Consider the following 27,935-nt stretch of genomic DNA (forward strand, 5'->3'; position numbering starts at 1 on the left):
TTTTGTTCTTGTTAAGTTTATTGGCATGTTTCTTTACAGAAGAGCTCTGCCTACATACTAGAATGTAGACCTCTGGGAAAAACAGTAGAAGGGCTCCATTTAAGAAAGCTACAAATGCAAGAACAAGGAGAGGGCAGAACAAAGTTGCCAAGTTTCCATCCAGAAAATCCAGACTAGTGACAGTAAGAGAGAAAGGGGAAGGTGCTCTTAGTCACCAAGAATGACCATCACAACCCATATGGAGATTGTTCTACAAGACAGACATGTTAGATTCCTCTTTACATTTGCAGAATTAATCATGAAGGGTGGTGGTGGTGGTGGTGGTGGTGGTGGTAAAAGGCAAACAAAGTGATCATTCTGAAAGCTGTATTTAATTTTTCTTTTTAAGTCCAATAATCCAGTGTGCAAGGTTATGCAAATCATCCTTTGAAGATTTAGCTACAAAGAAGCCAGACAATATTTTTCCAGAAGATGAAGCTTTTTGGCTCTTAAAATCAATAAAAATGTTTACATAATTCTTGCTTCTACTGTACAGAATACTGCCTCTATCTGGACTTGTGTTGCTAGCACACGGCATTCCACAAGTGTCCTGTTCACTTCCTAAACAACCTGTGTTTCAGTACTTAAACATGTAATTCAAGAATTTTACACTAATTTATACATTTTAATTGGTTGCATATATTAACATGTACTATAAGATTTCTCCTAAAGAAGCCATTACATAATACGTGGATACTGTAAAAAGATCTGATTAGTTAAAAGTAACAAGCATTAACAGATACAGACAAAACTCAACCTAGTTGGATCGAATGCTGAGCTTGCAATGAACTATGAGTAATCAGCCTTTCCAGTTGCAGCCTTCACAGGGGAAACACAAGACATTAAAAGGTAAATTGTTACAGATTCTGTACATTGTTTCTTTCCGCTGGGACACCTGGAAGTAGCTTAAGTTCCAAACATAGTTTCCTCTTTTTAAAACTAGGAGAAAGGTCTGCTACCATGAAATAATGAGATGGGATGTAGGGACATGGGAGGCGTGAAAAGGAATGGGCTTACAAGTTGTTCATGGTAAAATGGGTGATTTTGGCCACTGAAAATAGGATCTTGTTTTTCTTTTTACACAGAAGAGGGGCTGTGTGTGTATGTGTTTGAAGGCCTAAGTGTGATATCTGTTTGTGAAGGACTGTTCTCAACCCCTCCAGCCCCACCTCAGCAGCTGCAGCTCTCCGCAGAGGCTTTCGCCCGGTCATTCTTGTCTAGTTTGATAGGTTCAGGAAATTCGTTGTAAAGCTCCACTTCAGTTTCCTATAATGAAAGAAAGAAAATGTCACCAACTACAATTTGGTCCTTTTATTCAACTAAGTGGGTGCTAATAGCACCACTTCACCATCATGTCCAATACCTGCTTCCCCAACTCCTGTTCTCTGGAGGAAACAAGCAAAGCAAAGTCTTCCTAACTTGGATGGAACCAAGTTAATACTACAGTTTATGACAGGAGAAGGTGCAATGTAAAAACCAGGTGCAGCACACCTTGAAGTGCCATGAACTGAAGCACACAATTCCAACTGTTGATGACGTAAGAGGCATCACTGCCTATGGGGATGTATGTTCATCCCACTTTTGCCTTTGAAAACAGGTTTTTGCAATGTTTCAGAATCCTGTTCAACTGGAAAACATATTGGACAAATGCCAGTGCACAAAGGCACCAGTGCCTCCATCACCTATCTCCAGCCATCACCTGGTTTGATATTGCATATAGAATAAGGACCGGACTGCCAGAAGAGGGCACTAGAACTCATACCTGCTTAAGTGCATTTCGTGCAATTGTTTGGAAAGCCTGTTCCACGTTAATGGCCTCCTTGGCACTGGTTTCAAAATAAGGGATATTGTTTTTGCTGTAGCACCAGGCCTGTGCTCGTTTTGTAGTAACCTGTAAAAGAAGCAAACTCCTTTAAGTTCTTTATAATTACCAAGAGTCAACCGCATTCATCTTCCATGTCCGTACCAGCCATCTTTTTTCACTGCCAAAAAGCACAGCAATTTGCCATGCTAAATGTAAAACCCCATGTTTCCCAGAATCCCCAGGAAACATTGTTCACCAACTGTTCTCCCCCTCCCCCCTCCCATTGTTTTCTCTTCACTATTTAAAAATAGCAGACTTCTGCAGACAGGATTCAGTTTAGCATCCTTAGGAGATTCTGGTTAATGGTAGATTCAGAATGTTTGCTTTGATAATTATTCTAATTAAACCCCACAGTATGCATCAACCAGCTTACTTGTCTGTTTTCAAGGTCAATCTTGTTTCCCAGCACAACAAAAGGAAAGTTCTCAGGATCCCGCGGACTGGCTTGAATGAGAAACTCATCTCGCCAGCTGTCGAGAGTTTTAAATGTGTTGGGAGCCGTTACATCAAACACCAGCACGCAGCAGTCTGCTCCTCTGTAGAAGGCTACTCCCAGAGACTGAAACCGTTCCTGCCCTGCTGTATCCCATATCTGCAAGACATTGGAGAAGAACTCTTAGGGACAAGCTCAGATCAGGCCTCAAAGATCATACTGACTGAAGTTCCTCAATGCCATAACGCTGCTTGTCAGAATGTCATACAAATTTGGAAGGAACACATTCGTGCCTTTGGAAAAAGTATCAGCATGCCCCTAATGGAGAGTAGGTTCTTAAAGACCAGTAGTGCCAATAGTTTGGCAAGTGAATTTGGAGCAGCCTGCCAAATGTGGGAAGGAAGTGCCTTTGCCCCTTAAACAAAGTAGGCCTATCTAGAATTACAAACCATTCCCCACCCCACCCAGTTCAGAAAATTGCAGGCCATGCAGGGGAAGCTCCATGCCATGCTAGAGCAGGCTAGTCTTTAGTCTGCATAACAGAAAATAAGCCTCTCCTTCTCAGCTCTCCTGCATCCTATACTGGTGCCTGTGATTTTTTTCTACCTAGATACAGGACTACACATCTATCTGTTAAATTTCATCTAATTGTTTTTGCTCAGGGTTGTTTTTGCTTATGGTGTTGCTGGGAGATGCCCAGCATTAGAGCAGGTTGCCAGAGGGAAAAGTTTTGTGATGCTACTCAATTTGCCCTCTGGCACCGCAGGGAAAGGGGCAAGCCACTCTCACCTCTGTCGCTACTAACAAGACACCATAACATAATTTAAGCATTCTGTAGATATTTGACAACGGCTATCAAATATGCCATCCCTAGTAAGATCTGATTCTTTTCTGCTCGTGTCAACACATCAAGGGTCTCTGTCTCTCACGCACACTCAGTTTGCCACTGCCTCCTCCAGAGGCTCAAGAAGAGCAAGACATGTTCTCAACAGTGTGCTGAGCCTTGGGACCACCAGTCAATCATCCTATTGCTTTCCAAGCATCAATGCAGGGCCTGGTGTGACTGGCTCTTTCAAACTGGGCATTCCTCCCTACCATGCTGTTACCCCATCAATGCTGTCTAGCAGCAAAGCAGATTATAAACACCTAAACACAAAATACAATTTGTGGATCTCTGCAAGTTGCAGAAATGCAACGGATACAATTCTTACCTGCATTGTGACTAGCCTGTCATCCACCATCACTTCCTTTGTGAGGAAGTCGGCTCCTATTGTAGCTTTGTACTGGTTACTGAATTTCTTGTTCACATACTGGTTCATGAGAGATGTCTTTCCCACCCTATGGGAGGAGGAAGAGAGAAAAGCCATAAGGATACAAAGAATACATGTTGTTGTGCACACACAGTATGCAGCCATATTCCATTTACAGAAGAATACAAGTTACCCTGCATCACTTTTGGATTTATTCAGGAGTGTTTTAATCCTCAGAACTACAACTAAAACACTGGTGCATTGATGGCAAGCTTACGACTCTCGAAATGTTGTGGGACTCCCAACAATTAGCCCCAGCTAATTGGCATTGCCAATGGTCAGGGATGATGAAAAGCTGCAGTCCAGCAAAGGGGGTGGGAGGAACAACAGGATGCCGAACCCACCTTAGATCTGAAGGTACATGAGACCACCACTTTGCTGAAGCTAACAGGCCAGAATCTGGTCTGGGTCTGCATGTAAGACTGTTTGGAAAGCACCTACACTGCATTGGGTTTCATGATGTAAGAATATCAGGATATAAATGAAAAAGGTAAAGAAATCCAAACAACTAACTCCTTTCAGGGGTCATTTCAGTGGTGGCCCTATATTTAGGTGCATCTGGGATCACTTCCACATAACCCATTTAACTGAGAATATATCCTAATTTGTTCACAGAGAGATCAGAAGATGTTGCACCAAGCAAATGTCGCCCTCCTTGCCAGTGCATTTGCCTGTCACTTTCCTTCTGGCAAAAAGTGTGATCTTTTGTTGAAACAGTTAGTTGAGCAAGACCTCAAAATCAACTTTAACTGCATTAACTTGAATTTGCCACAATAGAATTTCACCTGAAAATAGCAGCAGTCTGGAAGCACCCAAAGCCTGTCAGCTTGCTTTTAAGTGGGCTTTGAGTGTTTTTATTGCCATCTGTTTTTTACTGAAATGATCTTGATCTTGAAATACCATTGCTCAGTTTTCAATTACAGTATAGCTCTTTTCTGGTCAGCCTGGAAATTTTTGTATCCTGCTGTTTAACATGCATTTTTAAATACATGTTTTTAAGTTAGTTTCAAGTGTTTTTGAAAGGCAACATAAAGCCCTAAAAAATAAGAAAATTCAGCCCCGTGTTTAGCATTCAACTTATGAAAGAAATAGTTCACCCTCCAATACATCCCTTTAATAATTTGAGGTTGAATTAGGTTCAGGAACAAGTTATCCCACAGAATAACTGAAACAAAAGAGGCTCAAAGATGTTGCATGAGCTATCTGAAGCAGCACTTTCAAATATATTGATTAGATGAATACATCAAATGCACTATCAGTAAGGTGGGTGTTATATTCTTTGTCTGGAAAATAAAGGATTCATTTCAACATGCCAACCTGCACAAATGTGGAATTAAAACAGCAAATTGTGCTGAAAGCCTTGTGTCTCTGCTGGACTAGGCTTTAATTCCATTAGTATCTTTAGGTGCTGAAGTAAGCTCTTTCACAAGACCAGTATCGAGATGTGGCCCAAATTTATTTTCTATTGAAGCAACTCTGCCTATTAGGTGATACAGGGTATGAAAATATGTGAGCAGTCTGTAATTGAGGAAAGGAAATTAGTATGGATGGAATACTTTTGGTCTTTCACTTACACCTTTCCTCTGGTATGATACAAGATCATATGTGTGTACAACAGATTGTTTAAGGAAGCTTCACTCTATCAAATGAGAGGCTGGTGTGGCACATTAGCAGAATTTGCTATTTCACAACTATGACTGCAGCGGCCAATCTCTTTTTTGCAGAGATGTACTCAAGATGGCCACAACATCTTTCAGAAGCCTGGGCCAAGTGACATCAGATCTGTTTATTAAGAGTAGAATTTGGGTCACATTACATTCCAGGCAGCAAATATGAAACTGCTTTTCCACTGACAGTTGTGAAACAGCTTTACTCACAAAAAAACCCCATCCATTTGCATTAAGCATCTCTTTGGTATTCTATGACAACATGGTTTGTACCGTGCTGCTTTAATGCCTAGAGCACTGCTCTTAAGAGAACTGGTAGAGCTTTATGATCATTGATTTTTCTGTCGCACATCTGCTCTCGCTCTTGTGGGAAGCTCCAAAAAGCCTGGATTTCCTCAGTCATGCAATATGTAGGTGAAGCTCTTAATTGCCTAGGCAGCATAATGCAGGTAGGATGTTTTGACAATTTATTCAGCACTGAAGGTTAGATCAGGCAGCAACAATATAGTTGTTTTTAAGTTTACACACCATCTGACTCTGAAGAATTTCTCTACAATAAAAAAATAGTCTTAATTCTACCAGGGTTGTGAGTTTTTGTAAAAACAAACAAACAAACCTATCCGTGTAATTTGAGCCTTTAAACAAGTTTTCCCAGCAACTATGGACTGAAAGTGGAGTGCTGGTTTATTTATTTTTATTATTTTCTTCATTATTCTTGAACTTGTTTCATATTTTTTTTATATATAAATATTTATTAAGAATTTTTATAAGAAAAAAGCATAAATAACAAACAACATTGCTTATGTCATACACAAAATATTCTTGAACTTGTTTCAAAACCTAAATCCACTTCTCCCTTTTGTGGTAATCCGCACAACACATGCAACGCTGCAGGCCAAGTTGCTTCCTTTACTTTTGATCACAATTCCATGGCAGCAACAATTTGAATTTCAACAAGTGTTTTCCTGGATTCTGCATGGCTCACTGATGCTGCACAGCAATTTATACAGTGCCAGTAAAGCAAACAAAACTTAGGTAGATTCACAGGTAAGATAGATAGGTCCCCTTCCAACTACCCCAGTCATATGCATTTCAAGTGAGTGTTTTAAGATGCAGCAAACACTGTGCTACATCCAACAGTAACAGACACTACTTTGCTGAGGCTCCACTTACCCTGAGTCGCCAAGGATGATGACTTTGAGTAATACTTTCTTCCTAGAAGTCATTGTTCAAGGGTTCAGAAGATCAGTTCCAAGTGCACTTACTGGACCAAAAAAAGAGAGAGAATACTATTTTTTAAAAAAACATGCAGCTCATTTGCTGCTTGCAGCATCTCAAAGTACAGGACAACCGATGAGCAGGTTGTGTGGCTTCAAGCTAGGCTAACAGGTATGTACTGCCTCTTCAGATACATACTTGTTAAACCCGTAGGGTTTGGCCTACTCTTATGACTAGAAAACAAGAGGACCCATCAGGCTCTTCAAGTTCTGGGAAAGTCTGGCCATGAAACACAAGTAGTAAGGAAATAAAATGTATCCAAGCAAAAGCAGCAAAAAGTTGCTTGCCGGGGAAACTAGGCTGCCACACTATCTAATAATGAAGAATCCCAATGATTAACAATGGCTTGCATGCAACATACTTTTTTTTTTATCCAGCTGCCTGAATGCTAACAGTCTTAGTAAATGCTACTATGCACACTGCAACTTCAGTCCTCTTTAGGCTTCAGATTTCACAAGGATTATCCCCTGTGAAAGAACAAAGAGTCTCATCTTACCCCTATTCTATGCATGAATCATGCATTACTAACCAGATTAGACTCTGCAGCAAGGACTCCAGTTCAAAAGTCTTAATTTTCACCAAAAGATCTATAACAAGTTTAGAAAGCGGTTTGGCTATTTGCATAGGCAGAAAAGAAATGCTCAACAAGATTCAGGTTTACACACACCCTTCAGGATAAAAACCCCTTCGATCTACAGTGGCCCACTGGCAGTTAGTTGCAATGCTTTGCAATGTTTGTATACCAAGTGCTGGAGAATTAAAACGGGCAGCAAGGAAGCTTTCGCAAGCAGCCTCTTCCAAAGGAAGCAGGATGAAGGAGAGCAGGGGCTTTTAAGAAGAACCGATGAAGGCACAGGAGCAAGAAAAAGGTTTCACAGTTCTTTGAATGCTGGACAGTCACTATTGTCAAGATAGCAGCATCTGTAAGTAGTTCATAAAACAGCTATAAAGTTCAGCTGGTCAGCAAATGTAGAAGAGGAAAATATCACAAGGGGCAAGCAGCAATTAACCAAAAGTTCTACATGCAATTCATACACCAGAGATTGCTAAGCTGCACTGATAGCTTATGACAGCAGCCTTTTGCAGCTTCTTTAAAAAAAAAGAGGACGGCAATGGTTAATCACTGGGCTTGCTCACGAAGCAAGAGGAGCTACCTACGTTAGAAGAATGGAGAATGAAGATGATGGACTATGCAGAACTTGATAGACTGACTGGAAGGATTCAAAATCGACGAGATCAGAGATTTACAGAAGATTGGGAAAAGTTTATAGAATATATGCATCAACTAAGTGATAATCAAATAACGTTTGTAAGTTTTAATGAAGCTCTGTGAGAAGAAGTGTTAGATTGTGTGTAAAAATAAGAACAAATTTATAAAAATAATGGAAGTAAGATTTTAGAAATGTGTAAGAAATTAAGAAGGGAAGGAGTATCAGTCAAGTTGAGGGAAGTCAAAAAGAGAATGGAGATAAAAATATGATGTATGAATTGTATAAATTTTGTATTGGAAAAATGAATAAAAATATTATATATAAAAAAAATAATAATCACTGGGCTTGCTCATTGAATGCACAAACTAGTATTTGTACTCAGTTCCTTAGAATTTGTTGTTTTAGCTGGCACTTAAGGGACCCAGACATTGTGCAATGGACTCATTGCTGTAAATTTCTACTGCAGGCAAGGGAAAATTCCATCCTGTGTACCATATTAGGCCCACACTATTTATTATTTTGATAAGCATGAACTAATATGCAATTGGCATAAGTGACACATTGTTAATGTGACATTTTTAGCAGGATTTGTTAATACACGTTTTATTTGGTGTTTAAAATAAAACTATTGGTACCGTACTTCAGTTTTCAAAACACTCTACTATTTATTGTTAAACTCATTGGCATATTGTCTATCCTTAGCATATACTTTTGAGGCTTCAAAAGGACATACATTTCAATAATCCTTGAGTGTCAATCAGGAACAAAAAATGGCACCCAGACTTTTTGAAGTGCTCACAAATGAAGAATCTTCAGATGCAAAATGCACCTGGTTCCCTGCTAATTTCAAGACCAGTATCATAGTGTCAGGCGAATGACAGGAGGGCAGTCCCACCCTCTTCAAAGTAGTCCACAATAGGTGGGTGAGGTCAGGATCCAGCACACCAGAGGTTTCCAACCCCTGTTCTAGAACTCTGATTTTTGACACTGACAAACCCAAGGCAACTCTTACTTCAAGACTTAAGTGCACAGCCAGACTCTAAGTGAAATCATTTTTAAGAGATCACCTAAAGTATCCAAGAATTTTTACTTGCTTCGTGCTTTTGAAATTATATGCAGAAATGCAGCTTGAAATAGTTCTACAGAAATTATCTTTTGAGATGCACAAAAGCACTGCCACATAAGCTTCCCATTCCTGCAGTGTTAGGAACTCAGATACAGTCGTACCTTGGCTCCCGAATGTCTTGGGAATCGAAGGTTGTGGCTCTCAAACAATCGGAAACCGGAAGTGAGTGTTTTGGTTTTTGAATGTTCTTTTGGAAGCTGAACGTCCAGTGGAGCTTCCACTATTGTTTCCGGTGCGCCTGAGGTTAAGATCAGTTTCAGGTTAAGAACGGACCTCCAGAACAAATTAAGTTATTAACCAAATTAAGTTATTAACCAGAGGTAAAGGTAAAGGGACCCCTGACCATTAGGTCCAGTCGTGACCGACTCTGGGGTTGCAGCGCTCATCTTGCTTTATTGGCCAAGGGAGCTGGTGTACAGCATGACTAACCCGTTTCTGGCAAACCAGAGCAGCGCGCGGTAACACTGTTTACCTTCCCACCGGAGCAGTACCTATTTATCTACTTGCACTTAGACATGCATTTGAACTGCTAGGTTGGCAGGTGCAGGGACCGAGCAACGGGAGCTCACCCCATCACGGGGATTCGAACCGCCGACCTTCTGGTCGGCAAGTCCTAGGCTCTGTGGTTTAACCCACAGCGCCACCCGCATACCATTGTACTAAAAAATGGGTGAGTTGAATACAGTGGTACCTCTGGTTACAAACTTAATTCCTTCCGGAGGTCTGTTCTTAAGCTGAAACTGTTCTTATCCTGAGGCACGTATTTGCTAATGGGGCCTCCCCCTGCACACATGCCTCTAGCGCACGATTTCTGTTCGCATCCTGGGGCAAAGTTTGCAACCAGGAGCAGCTATTTCTGGGTTAGCAAGAGTTCGTAACCTGAAGCGTTCGTAACCAGAAGCTAATTCCTCTAACTGCACAATTTCCAAGGAAACACTAGGGACTGCAGATCAGTTTGGCTATTAATGCTTGTCAAAGAAGCCTTGTCCCTTCCCACTGAACGAGTTTGTCAGACACAAGGCAACTTGAGGCACTATAATTCTGTTGCAAAAGCATGAACTGTAACAGCCTCAAACATTTTGGTACTGAAAGTCTATTTAAGAAATGGGCATGTGATATAGGCATCTTTGATGAAGCAGCTCAAAAATATTAAGACTGATACTAAGATAATCAGAATATCCTGCCTTGTCAACTTGTTATTAACCTGAAAATTTGCTTAATAAGTGTTCCTTTAGACACCTTGTCAGATATTGCCCCAGTATTCTCTCTTGCAGCAAAATAAATCCGAGACAGTTAACAGGATTTTGCTTCTTACTGAATTCCAACAGCTAGCATTGCTCACACATAGCAAGGATGAATACTATCATCGAAAAGTAGTTTTTTTGAGTCACTTGTGAGAAATACTTAATAAGTCCATGTGACAGCCACAATTAGGAGAGTCAATTGTTCAAGAGTGGCTGCCTCATGCTATTCGATATACAGCCTTGGCCAGTTCAAGCACTTCTACCACCAAGGCATGACTAAGGACTCCTGAAGACTCAGAAGGATCACATGCTTTGTAAACATCCACAGAGCCAGAGCTTCCTACTGAGGAGCCAACGATGCATCTCAGTTTCAGGCTTTATATAAATCCTCTGTGCCCTGCTGCAAATTCAACCTTTGGTGATCAGCTGGACTAGTTTAAGTACATCAGGAGTAAAGTCAAATTCAGCATTTGGTTTTGGACCAATATATTCCAATTACTCCAGAGGCCCAAACAATTTGGAGTTTGCCTCAATGAAGGCCAAGGTGGTAACAACTACCTAAACCAGTGTTTTCCAACCTTTTGCTGACCATGGCCCCTTTCAGACCTTGTTTCCTTCCTGTGCCCCCCCCCCCCACGGTCCTACCGGTAGAAAGGTAGCTATTTAAATGTTTTGTTTGTAAATAGAGTATGTTTTATTTATATCTTTTTATAATTCATACCAAATACAATTCCATTAAATGGTAGGAACACAATAAAATATTGTTAAAGCAGAAAAAACAAAGAATCATAGAGTTGGAAGGGATCCAAAGTGTCATATTTCTAGTGCAACCCCCTGCAAAGTAGGAAACTCAGCTAAAGCATACATGACAGATGGCCATCCAACCTCTGCTTAGAAACCTCCAAGGAAGGAGAATCCAGAACCTCCCAAGGGAGATCCATCTTCCATGTATTATAAAAAGTAAACAACACTTATTTGACTCCAATTATTAGACAAAGACGGGGGAACCTACAGATTACAGTCCAAAACCATACCCTCCAACATTTCTCCAATGAAAATAGAGATGTTGTATAACATAATAATAATTTTACTATTTATACCCCACCTATCAGACTGGGTTGCCCCAGTCACTCTGGGCAGCTTTCAACATATATAAAAAACATAATAAAACATTAAACATTAAATAAACTTCCCTACACAGGGCTGCCTTCAGATGGCTCAGGGGTCGGATACCCTTCAAAGTTTTCTGGTGAAAATAGGGACGTCCTAAGGAAAAGCAGGGCATTCTGGAATCAAATAAGAAACTGAGACCATTTCTGTAAATCCAGGACTGTCCCAAGTGGTCCTCAATGACCTGGTGCAAAAAGATCTTGTCATCCAGAGGAGCCCTGGCTGCCTAGATAAAACACTGTAGCCCCACACCCCTTCACCTGGGAGTAAGGCCCGCTGAGGCCAGTGTGGCTTTCTTCTGAGTAGAAACGTAGTAATTTACTAGATGCAAGTCAGCAGCACCAGACCTTATTGGCTAGGCTCTGGGGGGGGGGGGATCCCTGATCTGCTAGGTGCTGGGGTGGATTGCACCCCAGCAACTTGCAGAGTCTGTCCCAGGGTGCCGCAGGCAATGGCACTGGCAACTGCTACAAGCAGCGGTCAAAACGGGAACCTCAGTGATCACCCTCTCCGGCTGGAAACAAACCAGGACTGCTCCAAGAAAATGCACGGGGCACAAAGAAGAGCTAGGCCTCCCCCTTACCTGCTTGTTATTGGCCAAGCAGATAGCCAGCCAATCTTTTTTTTAGAAAAAGATTTTTTTTTCTGTTCTTCTCACTTCACTCTGTGGCCCCCGAGCCTCATGCTGTGCCCCCCCATTTATGTAATTTTCACCCGGGGGGGCCCCTGGAATATCCTGGTGCCCCCAGCTGGGAAACACTGACCTAAACCATACAGTCAGCAGCTATCATAATGGAGATTGTAAGGAAAACTAAGAGCTATGCATTTTGAGGATTTAAGATGCCTTCTGCACCAATTAGTACCCCTGGTATTCCATCAGCTCTAATTTATTAAGACGTTGGACTTCCTTCAATTGTGGCCCAAGTCCATAATTAACTGTTTTTAAAAACTTCAGATACAATAAGATTCTTATTATCTTATGATACCTCAAGTTATAGAATCGGCTCTCCAGGAAACTCTTGAGATAAAATGAACACTCTCAACATCAGGGGCAGGAAACCTTTCCGGCCCAAGGGCTGTATGCAAAAGTAGGCATGCAAATGCATGTAACTCTTACCTTTGTACAATAGATTTATATTCCAGCTGCACAAATGCCAGAGGTTTTTACAGGCAAAGCTACCTCCCTCCAGAATGAGAGGCATTTGCACTATTCAAGGAAACATTCCAGGCAGGCAAAAACAGTGAGGCCTGGACAGAGTCCTGAGGGACAACTAGAAAGATCTGGAGGGCTGCATTTAGCCCCTGACCCCCAAGGTTCCCTATCCCTGCTCTATATACTCTTTGATTACCCAAATCACAGGTGCTAAAACTATTGCTCTTAAAATTGTCTTTGTTCAAAAAGACTGAGTTTTATGTTCAAAAGCTTCCAGCTGAACTTGACTATGTAAAGATAACCACTGTAGAGCTCCTATTTGGTTTAATCTTGTTTTCCCAAGCTCAAGCAAGCCTTTATGGCTATTCTCAGAGTATGTCATTGATGGCCATGATTGATGGCCAGTACTGCTGGGCTCATTTGACTCAGGATGCAATGTGGAAGATCTATTTTATGCTTTGTACTTTTATCTAGGCACTTGAATTGGGATCCTACTTTATTGGGATTACATTCAGCATCTTTTTTCTGGGATGGTACCTTTTTGCACTGGTTACTGCATGGATATCTATTTATGTATTTATATTTAGTTAGTTATTAAGTAAGTACTGAACTTATATGCCGCCCTATACCTGGAGGTCTCAGGGCGATTCACAAAATAAAATCAAAACATAAAACCACAAAATACACAATCAAAGTAAAAACAACCCAATAATCCCCCCCCTCCAAAAGTCACATTTTAAAAGGGCATAGTATGGCAATCAGATCAACCAAAGGCCTGGTTAAAAAGGAACGTTTTTACCTAGCTCCTAAAGGTGTATAATGAAGGCGCCATGCGAACTTCCCTGGGGAGAGCATTCCACAGATGGGGAGCCACTGCAGAGAAGGCCCATTTTTGTGTTGCCACCCTTCGGACCTCTCGAGGAGGTGGCACATGAAGAACGGCCTCAGAAGATGATCTCAGGTTTTGGGTAGGTTCATATGGGAACAAGCGGTCCTTGAAGTATTGTGGTCCCGAGCCATTTAAGGCTTTATATGTCAAAACCAGCACTTTTAATTCGGCCTGGAAACTAATTGGTAGCCAGTGCAGTCGGACCAGGATTGGTGTAATATGCTCAAATGATCTTGCTCCGGTGAGCAACCTGGCCACTGAATTCTGCACTAGCAGAAGTTTCCGAACCGTCTTCAGACCTATGTATAACACATTTCAGTAATCTAACCTTGAGGTTACCACAGCATAGACAAAAGTAGTTAAGTTATCCCTGTCCAGATAACGGCGTAGCTGAGCCACCAGTCGAAGCTGATGGCAGACACTCCAGGCAACTGAGGCCACCTAAGCCTCAAGCAACAGCTAAGGATCCAGTAGCACGCCCAAGTAATGAACCTGCTCCTTCAGAGGAAGTGTAACCCCATCAACAGCAGGTGATCTCCCACCTATCTGGTCTAGGGTACCAACCACTAATAGTGCTCAGTCTTATGTGGATTGAGTTTCAGTTTGTTGGCTCTCATGGAGTCCATTACTGAGGCAAGACACTGGTCCAGCACTTCCACCGCCTCACTTGCAGATGTAAAGGAGAAATAGAGCTGAGTGTCATCAGCATACTGCTGACAACATACTCCAAACCTCCAGATAACCCCACCCAGTGGTTTCATGTAGATGTTAAACAATGCAGGGGATCAATGTCCCCCACCTTCAAATCAGCCTCTTGCTGCCCAGTCAAGAAAACAAGGTCCAGAGTGTGGCCTGCCATGTGCTTTGTGCCGGGGAAATGTAGAGAGAGCCCCATGGTTGTCATGGCAGCCATGAAGTCGTGAGCTGCCCCAGAGCCAGCTGCCTTGGCATGAATGTTGAAGTCTCACAGAACCAGCAGTCTAGGAGTACCCAACACCTTCTCCGAGACCAGTTCTGTCCACTCAGGCAGGGAGATTGCTGGGCAGCGAGGCAGACAGCAAACCAGCAGAATCCCTAATCTGCCCCAATTGTCCAATGCTAGGAACACACACTCTAGGTTCCCACCCCACCCTACCCCCCCGGACTAGACAAACAGCCTGGAGATAGAGAGAGAATCTGTATAAACCACAGCAACCCCCCCTCGCCGACCCTCGAGTCTAGCCTGATGCTGCACTGAGTGCCCAGGTGGGCACAGCTGGGTGAGACCAACTCCACCCTGCTCACCCACCCAGGTTTCAGTGAAAGATGCCAAATCAGCCTCCTCATCCATAATCAGATATTGGATGAGGGAGATTTTATTCTGGACCGATCTTGCATTCAACAGCATCAGTCACAGACCTGAGGGCTGGCTGATATGACAACCACAATTCCCCAGGTTGGAGGAGAGGGCTGGCACACAACACAGTCACTAACTACCTGTGCCATGTGCACCTTAACTGGTCTGCCCGACCTCCCATGCCATACCTTCCGCTACCCACAACCACTGTAATTGGGCCTCCCCCTGCTTTCAGAGAAAGATACCCAATTTGATTTTATTGCTTTCTTCGTCCTTTGTTTTACTGCTTTCTTATCCTCAAGTCTGGCTTTTGTTTATTGTGTTTTATATACCGTTTTTTTACTAATTTGTATTTTCAAATATAATTTGTTGCATACCTTTGAGCTGGTTTGAATCTCAATTTTTGCAAAGGCTCTTAGCAATAGAAATTTGACCTGCTCAATGAGTGCAGAATTAGCAGTTAATTTCTGCATTACATTTGTAAAGGAATATCTGGCACCTTTAACACTCTGGTAGTTACCACTGCTTAAGGAATGCCATGAATTCACACAATGTTTGCCACTTCAGCATTCAACGGCATTTAGGGGCATGGTGTGTATGACCCTCCCTAAATATTTTTCTTTTGAAATCACATTTTAAAAAACTAGAACCTGTAACCTATCTACTGTGTATGTAACAGCAGTACTTCACTACATAGAGTATGTTTTCAGATTTATATATACTTCACCAAGAACCTTCCTGTTTTAGAGTTATGCTGGAAAGAGGCTCTTAGGAGTTGGGAAAAGGTTTGCAGGCTAATTCTGATATACCAGATACTACCTAATTGACACCATGTTCCAAATTCTGTAGTTCCAAAGCATTTTCTACTCATTAGAATTGTGAAGATTTTTATTTTTTTTTGCTGTTTTACTGTTTTCTATCACAACAGCAATTTATTTATCAAACAGCCTGAATAAAACAAAAGCTAAATTAAGTCATTACAGGAGAGGTGTGGAACCTTCAGCCCGTGAGCCTAGTTAGGCCCAGCACATGCCTCAATTTGGCCCGCCGAAGTTTTCCACAGACCACAGCCACCTGCCACATACCTGAGGTCACAGGCAACATCAAATGTGAGGAAAGGGTGGGTCCATTTGTTCCTTTGCAAGTGTGACTCCCAGTCAGCAGCAATCAGCTGATTGATGCTTAATGGAAACCCTGCTGGGAATTCTCTACAGCATTTGTGGGGGGCTGAAGGAAGTGATTTGAATCAGCAACTTCCTTTGAACTTGGACAGGTGTCAATCACCTGACAGATGAGTGACCATGCCCACTTACCCAAGGTGGCCTATTTTGGGGGGGGGATTTTGGAAACTGGCCCATCAGCAGGATCCAATTCCAAACTCCTGCATTATTAGGGTGGTCTCCAACCAGGTAATTTTCAGAATACAGCAAGAGAAAGTGACTTTTAGTCATTCCTAATTTTAAGTACATTAATTTTAATGGATCTACTCAGAGCATGACTTAGATAGTACTCATAGTTAATTTGCATCTGCTAATGTTAACTCACCTGGGACAGATTATTCTGTATTTGGCTGCTAGGTATTTGGCCACAAGCAACTAAACCGCCATTTCACAATCACTACCAGATAGAATGTAAATTAAGACACTGCAAATTTAAAGACTACAGGGCAAACTATCAGTCACATAAGTAACAAGTCAGCCGCTACTAGCCTTGCTACTTTACTGATTTCCTGTACACTTGGCCTGAATATGCATTTACGCTCCTGACCAGTTGCTGCCTCCTTTAAAGAGGTATTTGGACACCAGGCCTGTGAAGTGCCAATCTGGAGGAATGTAAAGAGTCAGAAGCTTTTGGAAAAGTACAGGTGGCATCCATATCGGTTCAGCAGCTCTACATATATTGCATCTGATGAAATTGTCAGTTCTCCCATATAAATATGGGACCTACACTGTGCCACAGATAGAACAGGCTCTTTCTGCATTACCCTTAGGAGTCAGAAGCTGTTCTACTGCGTTAATATACTGGTATGTCTCAAAGCCTAGCACACTGTGGCAGGTTTGTGCTTCTATATTGTCGAGCACAACTATGAGGGGAGGGGCCAAAAGAGAGGATACCTTGAACATGCTATGCTACTTTGAAGGAAATAAATTCAGTTAAAACTGAACAGTATTTCAGTTTCTGCACATATTAAGCAAGTTCCTCTTGCCAACTTTCTTTCTGGTGGTATGTCTTCCCTCCTCCTGTTCACTCCCTCTGGTGTCCATAGGAACAGTACTTGGCTCAAGGCTGCACAGTCAGATTACAGCATCATGTGTGGGCTCAGGGTGCTTAATCACTTGCCCCCCCCTTTGAAAAAACACTCCATGTCTGCTTCCCCACCCTGTCAGAATGAGTCTTTGACTTTCTATAATGGTTTTAGATGTATTGTGAACTCAGCACAGTTGAATGATTCTTTTGGAAGTGAGCAGAAGTATAAGCAATCAGCATTTCTCCCCTGAGTTTCTAAATGCAGCTAGGATAGGGCCACACATTTGAGTGGCAAGTTGTACTTTTCCTATAAATGCCCCTCCTCAAATTGAGAAGCAGCAAAGACACTAGCAAAAGCTTCTGAACAGCTGAAAGTAGCAGTTCAGCCTCTGAGGAGGTAGGGTGGAACTAGGCTTTGCAGTCTGATGTGCTCACTTGGTTGTTGCCAGACCCTAGATATATTAGAATGGTTATTTCACATGGTTTTTCAAAGTAAGCTCAAGGGCAGGCAACACAAAATCTCACTGCTAACACATGAATGATTCAATGGATTCATCTGCCTTCAAATCCCTAACTCTTCACCACCTAGATCGACAGTCAACTTTGGCACATCAGCTCTGCCGCCCACAGATTCTGGAACCACTAACAGTTGATACCTAAACATGACTGCCAGTGCTTGCTAGCTTCTAGTCCTTTAGTTCCAAGCTTGAGGCACATGAAAGCAACAGAAAAAGATTCAAGAAGGGCTCAAGGTAGGAGGGTCTCCATTAGCATTACAATGGTATACTTATATTACAATGGTTTGAAAAAAATTAAGCTAGATACAGAAAACCAGATAAATCTATTCAGTTAACAACAAGAACTAAAATGAGTAATTTGTTAAGTAGCAAGTACAGGTAAAGAAGTTACCCCGCCATACAACCTGTCCACAAGATATAGCAGAGTACTGGACTAGTTTTAGATCAAGTCTTATGTCATCATTGTAAAATCTTCTAGCAAAGGAATAACTCACCTGGTTAATGCAACTGTTTCCTTACCTAGCCACAAGGATTTACTATCTTCATAATAGTTTATCAAATATAAACCAGGCTTACATCTTATCGAGCCTTCACTATTAATCTGGGCACAATGGGCAGTTTCAAACTGCCAGATCACACAGGCAAATGTATTAGACGCTTTAAGACAACCTGTGTACAAGCTGAATTAGTGAAGCACTATGATTAAGTAACAGATAAGCCCCTCCCCTCTTTGAGAAGACACCCTATGCAATTTTTCTTTGAGAAGTCAGCAATGCTAGATCTTGTATGATACAGGAATACTTTTAGTACTCAGGAGAACAATGCAAATCTTTCTATCAAGCGTTTATGGTCTCAACTCTGAATTAGCCTTTATGGCAATTAAAGTGCCACCTCCTTTAAATTTCACAACACTCAGTAATTTACAGGTCCGTATTTCACAACAGCATCTAAAAAATTAGTTAAGAATAACCTGCTTGCTTAAACAGGCAATACTTTTTGCCAACCCCAAGGTTTACTGAGTGCTCCATGTTCTGGACAAAGTTGTGCTTCCACTAAAAGATCAGGTGGGCAGCTTGGAGACCTCCTGGCTCTATTACCACCACTGGAGGCACAAGTGCCACCCCCCAAGTGCAGGGTGCCTTCCAGTATTAGAAATTAGCCAGGCACCAGCTGCATTTTGTGACTGACGTGGGTCCAACTGCAACCATGTGGAGATTTCTGATGCCAGGTTGGTGACTCAGAAAAGCAAAATGTCACTTAAATTGAAATATTTTCCTTGAAGCTTGAATGTGTTTTATTCTGGATTGTTTTAATATGTTGCTGCCAGGGGTTCAGAAGGAGAGACACAGGAGGGGGAGCAAATGGAGAGTGAGGAGGAGGAGTACGAGGGGGGCGCAGGCAGTGACAGTGGCCAGAGTTATTCCACAAGCCGCTCTAGCGAATCGGAGGACTCACAGAAGGGAGCGCCGGTGGCCAGAGCAAGGGAGATTCCAAGGGAGAAACCTCAAGAGCGAGGGGCCAGCGGGGAGTCCCTGAGCAGCAGCTGGAGATCAGGACCAGCGTCTCCACCAGAGCGCAGTGGGGAGGGGGAGTCCCAGGAGTCGGGACCAGTGTCCTCACCACCAGAGGGAGGAGAGGAGTCAGGTTTGGCAACACCCACATCAGGAAGCGGGGAAACGGTCAGAAGGAAAGTCACCGGCTGGGCGCGCGCGCCAAGTTCAAATGTACAGGAGCGCGGCACAGCGGGGAGCCCGGGAAGGGAGCCAGGTCCTAAAGCCCGCCGGAGGGAGGGGCAAGACTCAGGAGGCTCCGCGTCAGAGGAGTCCAGGAAGGAGGGAACCCCAGAGGGCAGAAGGACCCAACGCAGGAAAGAGCAGCGAAAGAGGTGGAGCCGGGCTAGAATCTTAAACTGGTGTGGGTGGAGCAGTGAGTCAGAGGGGACTTAGCCGGTCTAGCGTTAAGACGTGGGTCTGCGCGCCCAGAGCTTGGAAATGGAAACTAAACTTCAATAAAGACTTTTGTATATAATATCCACTGGGCGTTGGTCCTCTGTGAGCTGGGACCTAGCGGCAGTCCTGACAGTTGCAAACTGCTTTCAGGTTTGTTCTGTAAAATATGAAGCAGTATAGAAATGAAATGAACAATAATAATAATAAATCCGGGGGGGGGGGGCACAGTGCCAAGACATTCCAATGTGTCGACCACACTGGGTTTAAAGTGCTATTGGGCAATTACCGTATTTTTCGCTCTATAAGACACACCAGACCACAAGACGCACCTAGTTTTTGGAGGAGGAAAACAAGAAAAAAAATATTCTGAATCTCAGAAGCCAGAACAGCAAGAGGGATTGCTGCGCAAGTGAAAGCAGCAATCCCTCTTGCTGTTCTGGCTTCTGGGATAGCTGTACAGCCTGCATTCGCTCCATAAGACGCACACATTTCCCCTTACTTTTTAGGAGGGAAAAAGTGAGTCTTATAGAGCAAAAAATACGGTGGTCTAGACTACATTACTGCAATACATTATATGTATTATTGTCTTTGAAGCTGCCGTCATAGTGCAGAACTCAGCAGCCAGATTATTAAAGGGAACTAGGGGTGTGAACATATCTCACCAGTTCTGGTGAAGTTGAATTGGCTAACAATATGCCACTGAGCTCAATTCAAAGTAATGGCTTTTACCTATAAAACCTTACACAACTTGGAACCACAAAACCTAATGGATGGCTCTGCCATATGCATATATCTGGAGCCCAAGATAGTCATCCAAGGCTCTTCTCAACATTTGCAAGTCCTCCCTAGTGAAGTCCAGGGGCTAGCTATGAGATAGCAGGCCTTTCAGCTGGCAGCCCCTGCCCACCCTCTCTGTTATGCTCTCACAGGTCAAGGTGCCTAGAATCAACTCTTTCTGGCACCAGGAAAGATGTTTTGGTTTTAGCACTGCTGCTGTTTTAGAGGGCATTCTGTTGGTTTTGTGACACTTGTTCTTTGGTGAATGGAAAGGATATTTCCTCAAGTATTATTGTTGGATAGACACTTCTTAGCGCGCTTTTGTATGGATTTTTATTCTGCAAGCTGCTTTGTGACTGTTTTGGTGCAAAACAACTCATCAATATAACAAACAATATTAGCTAATCAGGCTGCTAGGCTTGACCAGACTTTCTACTTTTGACAGTTTACATTAACAGCACTACAGAGAAAACCTGCCATGTAGTTAGGCTCTCTTCTATGTAAGAAATGGCTTTATAGAACAGCAACAATGACATCACCAAGGGCAGACCAGTGCTGGGCAGAGAGCTTCAAGCACAGCTGCTGCATGTAAGCTGCAGCTTTGGTTTAAAAAAACAAAAAGGAAAGCTCATCAGCAGATATGCTTGTAGCAATATGTGCCAGAACGATAGCAACTGATAACAGAATGCTCCATGAAATGCCTGCATGCTATATAGCAACTCCTAGTCTATTCATTTACCTATCAATCATTCAACTGTGATACATAACTAAGCCATGTTTATACAACCTACCTTGTTCTTACGAGCCTGTCCTGACCTAAGTCAGAGCAACAGTCCTTGAACCAGCCCTCTGCTGGCTGAATTCCAAGTCCCTGAATGGACTGAAAAGCGTTAGGGTGCAAGTGCAAATTAATGACTATCCCACTACACACAAAATGTTGTACTCCAGTACATCCAATGGTGTTAAAAGGGTACTTCAAACTTTGCATTTGGGGCGTTTGTATAGTGCAGAGTGGATTCTTGAAAACCTATTTCTCAAGCTTAACACTAGATGCTTAATTCTACACTAGTCAGGGTCAACCCAGAATTGAGCTATGTTGAAGCTATGCAGGCTCTCTTTAACTGCATCACTGACCCTCATCATATATTGAGTGCCATGGGAATAATATTTGATGCAAAGCAGTGTTAGAAACTCAGATATATAAGCTAATCACCAAACGGCACCCTAAACGTAGGTTATGGCCACCACAATGGAATGTCTAGTTGCCTTTTTTACAATGGGATTTATTATTATTAATTTCATTTATATATTTCTTTATATTTTAAAGAAATTTTTTTCAAAGAGTTATACAACACATTAAAACAAAACAATCCGGAATAAAACAAATTCAAGCTTCAAGGAAAATATTTCAGATCCTTCTCTAAATGACATTCTGCTCTTCCCATATTTATTTACCTACTTAATTTATATACTTCTGCCCCATAGCAGAAGTACTCTAGGAAGCCTCTGTGGTGTAGTGGTTAGAGTGTCAGAATATGACCTGGAAGATCAGAGTTTAAATCCTTTCAGTCATGAAGCTCATTGGGTGACCTTGGGCCAATCACAGCCTCTTACCCTACCCCACAGAGTCGTTGTAGGGATTAACTGAGGAGGGGGCAAACCATGAACTCCTTGGAGAAAAAGGTGAAATATAAATGCAATAAATAAGCTCTTTTGCTTACCTGCTTAAGAAAGCTGGAGAGGCTAGCCAGATGGAGATGTCAGTCATCAAATCAGAGATCTCCATGTGGTTGCAATTGGACCTACACCAGCAGCAAAACACGCCTGGCTAATTTCTAACACTGAAAGCAATGTATATGGACCAATTCACAGTGCCTCCTGCCTGCACACAGTTCTATAGTACAGTGGTACCTCTGGATGTGAACAGGATCCGTTCCAGAGCCCCGTTCACATCCAGAAGCGAACGCAACCCGCCTCTGCGGATTGCGTTTCAATGCTTCTGCGCATGATGGCATTTGACCGCATGTGTGAACGGCGAAACCCAGAAGTAATGCACTCTGTTACTTCTGGGTCGCCACAGCGCGCAACCCGAAAATACTTATCCCGTAGCTACTTCAACCCGAGGTATGACTGTATTAGGTTAGCTCTCTGGGCAGGATTCATCTGAGTTGTTGTATATGTGGCCTACTCGTGCAACTTATCCCCCCTCTCCCTACTGAATATGCTCAGGGGTGGGGGGGACCCCTAAAACAAGATTAAGGGGCCTGCAGGGGAAGAAAGGGAAATGTTTCCTTGCACAAGCGAATTCCACTTAGCACTACATTAAATTCCAGCCTGTAGTTTAATTTTGTTATTTTTCACACCCTTGCATGAAATGGCAGATTGGAAGAAACATATTTACCAGCACTGGGGAGGGCAGAGAAAAACGTTATTAAGGAAAGCACAGAAGGAAGAGTTTTGGACAGCTGAATAGTGGCACAGAAGATAGAGGGAGATATTATCTAATGGGGATGAGTATTATTGTCAGCTAGTGTTAGGGTGAATGTTTCAAGCAGTTCACCTGAAATGCGGCTACTGTAATGAGATCACCCATCAGACATGGATGAGACCCCTGCAGAGTTTGCTCATACTTTCTTCCTGCACCTTATAACTAGTCAAGGCTAAAAGTATAAGACTTGCAAGTCAGCATGAGCGAGTGGATAGATAACCCCGAGATGGTGTTGCTGCAACAGAAATGATCTTGCCAATGATATTACAGAGAGTACCTCCAGCTATTTCACAGAGGACTCCAAGAAGGCTTCGTGCATTCATCTCAGTATCACAAACCAATTCTGAGTTGGCTAATCTCAAGTGGGGGGTGTGGAGGGAGAAATCTACCTTAATGTTTTATCTTCTGAAGCTATCAAGAGTGTGCTACATGGCTAGGATCTGGATTTAAGAACATTACCCTCATGCATCTCACAGAAAATCAAGTACACATGTAACTTATCTGCAAAACTGGTTGAGGGTGTGCTTCCCAAAGAAGGTAAGGCAGGGCAACAACTGGTGCATTATCTGTCTTCAGGCAACTGCAAGAAAACTGTCACCCCAAAATTAAGGAGACTATGGTTACTCAACGTGGTGCCCTTCTAATGCTCCTGGACTACAGTCCAACTCTAATCAATCCCACGGAGTTTTCAAAATTAGCCAGGCACATTTTGCACCTGGCTTTCGACCACTTGCAACCAAGTGAAGATGACAGGGTGCCAGGATGGTGCCTGACATCTCCACCATTTGGGGATCATTGGATCTGGACTGTTTTCACATGCTAATACTCCATCCTGTAGAGTTCTATCAGTTATATTTTATCTGCATGATCAGAATGAATTTCTGGAACCAAATTGTTTTTTCTGTGAAGACTGAGCAAGAGCAGTCTGCCTTAGGAAAAGCGGTCGGAATAGGCCAATATATATGTGGAGTGTCCCTGAATCAAGCGACTTTGCACTTCTCAAAGCTCTTAACCTAGCTCAAGGTAGTCATCTGAACTAGCCAGATGTTTAACTGAGAATCAATCACAGGCAGTCCATCATTTGAAAAATAAGACTTTAGAGCTGTCTTGCCTCAAAATAGCAACTAGACATTCCGTTTTGGCAACTGCAACCTTGGTTTAAGGAGCCATTTGGCACTTAGCTTATATCTGAGTTTCAAACACTGCCAGCCAGCATGGCCAACATTCAGGGATGATGGGACTTTTAGTCCAGGAATATCTGGAGTGCACATTGGATATCCCCTTCAATTTTTACCTACTTGGGCTATATACCAATTGCAAAAATACCTGGATGGATGCATCTTGGAGAACAATTATGTATGTGGTTGTAGCTGCCTATTTAGATTACTGCAATGCAGTGTACAAGGGGCATCCTTTTAAAAAATGGCCAGGAAACTGCAGCCAGCTCAAGACAAGAAACACAAGATCATCAACTGGGGCTGGACACTCTGGTGATATTATGCCAGCAATCTACCAGCTATGTTGGCTTCCAATCTCTTTCCATACCCAATTTCAATGGCTGGTTTTAAGCTTTAATTCCCTTAATAGCTTGTGGCCAGGTTAACTGAAAGGTTGGCTTCTTCCATATATACCTACCTGAACCTTACATTCCTCTTTGCACTCCCAAGTAAGGCCAGTTGGATGGCTACTAATACGGCCTTCGTGGTGTGGGCACCAAAACTATGAACGAGGTTCACTAAAGAAGCTTGCCTGGCACTGCTTCTAATTGTGTCTTTAGTGCCAAGTGAATACATTTTTATCCATGCATTTTAAACTAACTTATTTTAATAAAATATAAAGGCAGGCTCTAACCAGTTACTGTTTCGTCTGTTTGCTAGAAGCAAAGTTACACTGTATTTTTATTTTAACTGTTGCGTGCTTTTAGTATTGCATCTTGTTTAGTTGGGGGTTGGCAGATTGCTCTATAAACTGACTACAGAATATTTGTTGATGGGTGTCCACAAAGCTAATAATGATGATGCCAGCTTTCAACAGCAAGGTAGAAACTAGTCCACTGTATAAGAGTAAAATTAACATTCTTTGCCCTGGCCACTTTTGCTCTAGTTGCACTCACTGCTGGCATGCTGCCCAGAAGGATATCCAGAAAAGAACACAACCCTCAGGTTCAAAAAGATTCACCAACTATAACTACCATTTTTGGCCCTATTCAGTGTACTGCTCCCTCCAGACAAAGGCAGTCTGCCATCTACATAGACATTCATTTTAATAGGGAGCTTCCAACTATGGAAGAAAATCCAGTACCATTTTAGTTGATTTAACATCAAGTGGCTTGCATTAAAAATGTTTGCTATAACACCACACTTCCAGGATATCCCTTGCCATGTATAATTTTGAATACAGGTTGAATTCAGAGCACACATATATAATTTAACTGTTGTCAGCTTTCTTTTTCCTAGGAGGCTGCCTTACACTAGGTCAGACTACTGGTGCACAGAGTTCAGTATCATTTACTCTTACTGGCAGTAGTTCTCTGGTAGCTGGCATAAGTCAACACCTGCTACTCTAGAGCCAGACTGAAGCCGGAACCTTCTGCACACAAAGCATATGGTCTCACACAGTATGAAATCAAATTTGTTGAACTGAAAATGCCTTAAGTCTTGCTTTAATAGCTGCCATTTAAAGTAAAAAAACTTCAATACCAACTTAAAAGTAAAAAAAAAATTAAGCTTTGTACTGCAGCTTGCAGCTCTAAGGTGATCTATTTCCTGTATTCTGAGTTTATCCTTTCTTGTGTCTGTTTTTAAGAACCCTTGGCTGGTACTTTTATAAGTACAGTATTGCGTGCAGGAAAACATATGCAAGAGCATCTTTCTATTACTGAGACACTGAATGAAGCAGACATTTCTACAGATTTTGTACTATTTGTATTTTATAAGACTGAAAGTTATTTTTAAAATTCATCTAGAACATAGAGGCTATGTTGATAAAGTCCAGGATGTGACCATTTCCCCCCTAAAAAGTGATTCTGCATAAACATGCCAGGATTTCGAAAGACGAGAGTGACATGTCTTTCTTTGCTTCCATTAAAGACATGGCATTTATTTGATACCTAGTCAAATCATAGTTAACTATTCATAAACTAAATCATGTGCTTAATCAGCTGCTGCTGAAGTCACAAGCAAGACAGTATGTTTGTTCTTCCCAACTAAGAGGGCATGGCTTAGAACAGGAAGAGTTTTCTGGACGTTTCACTTTTCAGCCTCTGAACAAAGTAAACATATTCTGAAAATATATGCTGCCTATAAGAGATACTAACATATGTTACATCTGATGAATAGTCTGCATCCAGGAGTGTTGCATTATTGTTGACCTAAATATTACGCTGGTCCGATTTTCAGCTGGCTTTAAAAAAAAGGTTTTCTTTCACTATGGTACAGTAGTTAGTATTTGGTAGTCAGAGTAAAATCAGTTTTAGGGCCCAATACATTTTTGTTCTTACCATTTGGCTGATGCTTTAGAAACAACATGCTTCTATTGTGCTCATGCTGAAATATTTTTAGTTTAGCAAACTGGTTTAAAAGAATCAGCCTGACAAGATCTACTACAATAGGACTAAGATAAGATAAGATCTTTATTTAAGGACATCAGCACTTCAAACCTTGGAGATCAGAACACCTGCAGTCTTGCTCTGACCAGTGACTTCTAAAGCATTACTCATGGGTAACACTCCAGGATGAGAAGATCACATTTTGTTTACCATCCCAACTTATCAATGACCTCATGTTTAGCTAGTAAGATAACATGTAGCTCGCCCAATTTATTTAACATTCAAGGTATTCAGAGCAGATTCTGTAATAGATTCTTCAAATAACTACTCTCTTAGTTCTCTGTGTAAATATCGCCACATCATTCCACACATGCAATTCACCAAAACTAGTATTGTCAAGTCACAATCATTACTAATAGCTTATGTGCAACACTCCACTCAGGATTAAGTCCAGCTGCATTCAATGGGACCGAGTGTCTGGCAGCATGCTGCCCACTAGAAAAAAGCACCGCCCTCCATCACAATCCCACCCCCACCCCAAACTCTGCATGCACTTCGAGAGCTCCTTTTTTAAGCACGGCAAAGGAACAAACCAACCTCCTCGGGTAATCACAAATATAAAGCTACACGGGAAAGGTGGAGAAGAGAGCAAAGGCTACAAAAGTTCGGCAAGAACACGAACACGGCTAGCACCCCCACCGGGAAGTCATTCAACATGCCTTGCTCCAGCCGGCAGCTACGGGAAGCTTTATTGTTTGGCCGGGAGGGGCGGGGAGAAGGAACTTGGGCTGGGCTTGCAAGCTACTCCTCCGCTCTCACCTTCCAGAGCTTCCCGAGGACTCGGGAGCCGAACGGTCCCGGGCGGCCCGCACCGTGACAGCACCCTGGGGGAGGGCGGCCCCTTTCCCACGTTTCTTTGTTCCGGGGAGGGCGCTGGTGGAGGGAAGGAGGGAGCCAGACAGGGAAAGAGGAACCAACCCTCCCCCGCGCCCCGGGCTTCTCCTGCCGGGTCTGCCACACAGGCACGGCCGGTGCTCGCGGGGGAGACCCGCTCCTGTGACACACAGGCGGAGGGTAGCGAAGCGGGTAAAATACCCCACCGCCACCCCCGCGCCGCGAAAAGACCAACCCGAATTTGCTCCCCGCCTTCCTAGAAGACCAGGGCGGGGCCCAGCCAGCCGCTCCTCGACGCCCCAAACCCCTCAGCAAACGCGGACCCAGCGAAGAGGCAGGAGGAGCAGCCGCAGCCGCTCCGACGCCGTTAACGGAGCCGCACCCAGCCTCCCCTCCTTCAGCCCCGGCGAGCGAGCCGAGACCGCCGCACCCGGGGCCTCGCAGCCAGCACCGGGCCCAGCGGCCCTAGATCCCGAACAGCCTCCGCCTCCGCCCTCTCTAGGTCTCCCGCTCTCCCACCCTCCGCCCCACAGCATCGCCCCCTCCGCCCTCACCGTATACGAAAAGCTCGGCCGCCGCGCTGTACTCGCCCCTCCGCTACCTTCGGCTCCCTCTATTAATGGGGCCAAACACCCTCCCCGCTTTCACTTCCGCCTCTTGCTCGCCCTCTTCCGGTCACGGGACCCGCCCGCCGTGTTGACGCTCTGACGTGATGGGGAGGCGCGTAGGTGGGGCTGGCAGAGGGCGGGGCTTGGTGTCCCAAGGCGGCTCGGGGAGCGTCTGGTCCGACGACGG

At 43.1% G+C, this 27,935-nt stretch overlaps 1 protein-coding gene across 5 annotated transcripts; it reads right to left on the reverse strand.

Moving 5' to 3' along the window:
• Positions 1-27,853, reverse strand: RAB7A (RAB7A, member RAS oncogene family). Of its 5 annotated transcripts, none has more exons than XM_083727218.1 (7): positions 27,695-27,781; positions 7,335-7,512; positions 6,487-6,577; positions 3,548-3,674; positions 2,277-2,495; positions 1,802-1,930; positions 1-1,305 (listed from the first exon to the last, which is right to left on the reverse strand). In XM_083727218.1, exons 3-7 carry the CDS (start codon positions 6,537-6,539, stop codon positions 1,210-1,212), a joined length of 624 nt encoding a protein of 207 aa, XP_083583344.1. In that variant the 5' UTR covers positions 6,540-6,577; positions 7,335-7,512; positions 27,695-27,781; the 3' UTR covers positions 1-1,209. The 5 variants fall into 5 exon arrangements, with proteins under 5 accessions (XP_083583344.1, XP_083583346.1, XP_083583343.1 ...); XM_083727220.1 differs by having other exon boundaries at positions 27,066-27,728; XM_083727217.1 differs by lacking the exon at positions 7,335-7,512 and having other exon boundaries at positions 27,695-27,853.
• Positions 27,854-27,935: the final 82 nt, after the last annotated feature.

This window comes from Podarcis gaigeae (assembly GCF_964106915.1).
Source record: "Podarcis gaigeae genome assembly, chromosome: 2".
In the NCBI taxonomy this organism is placed as follows: domain Eukaryota; kingdom Metazoa; phylum Chordata; class Lepidosauria; order Squamata; family Lacertidae; genus Podarcis; species Podarcis gaigeae.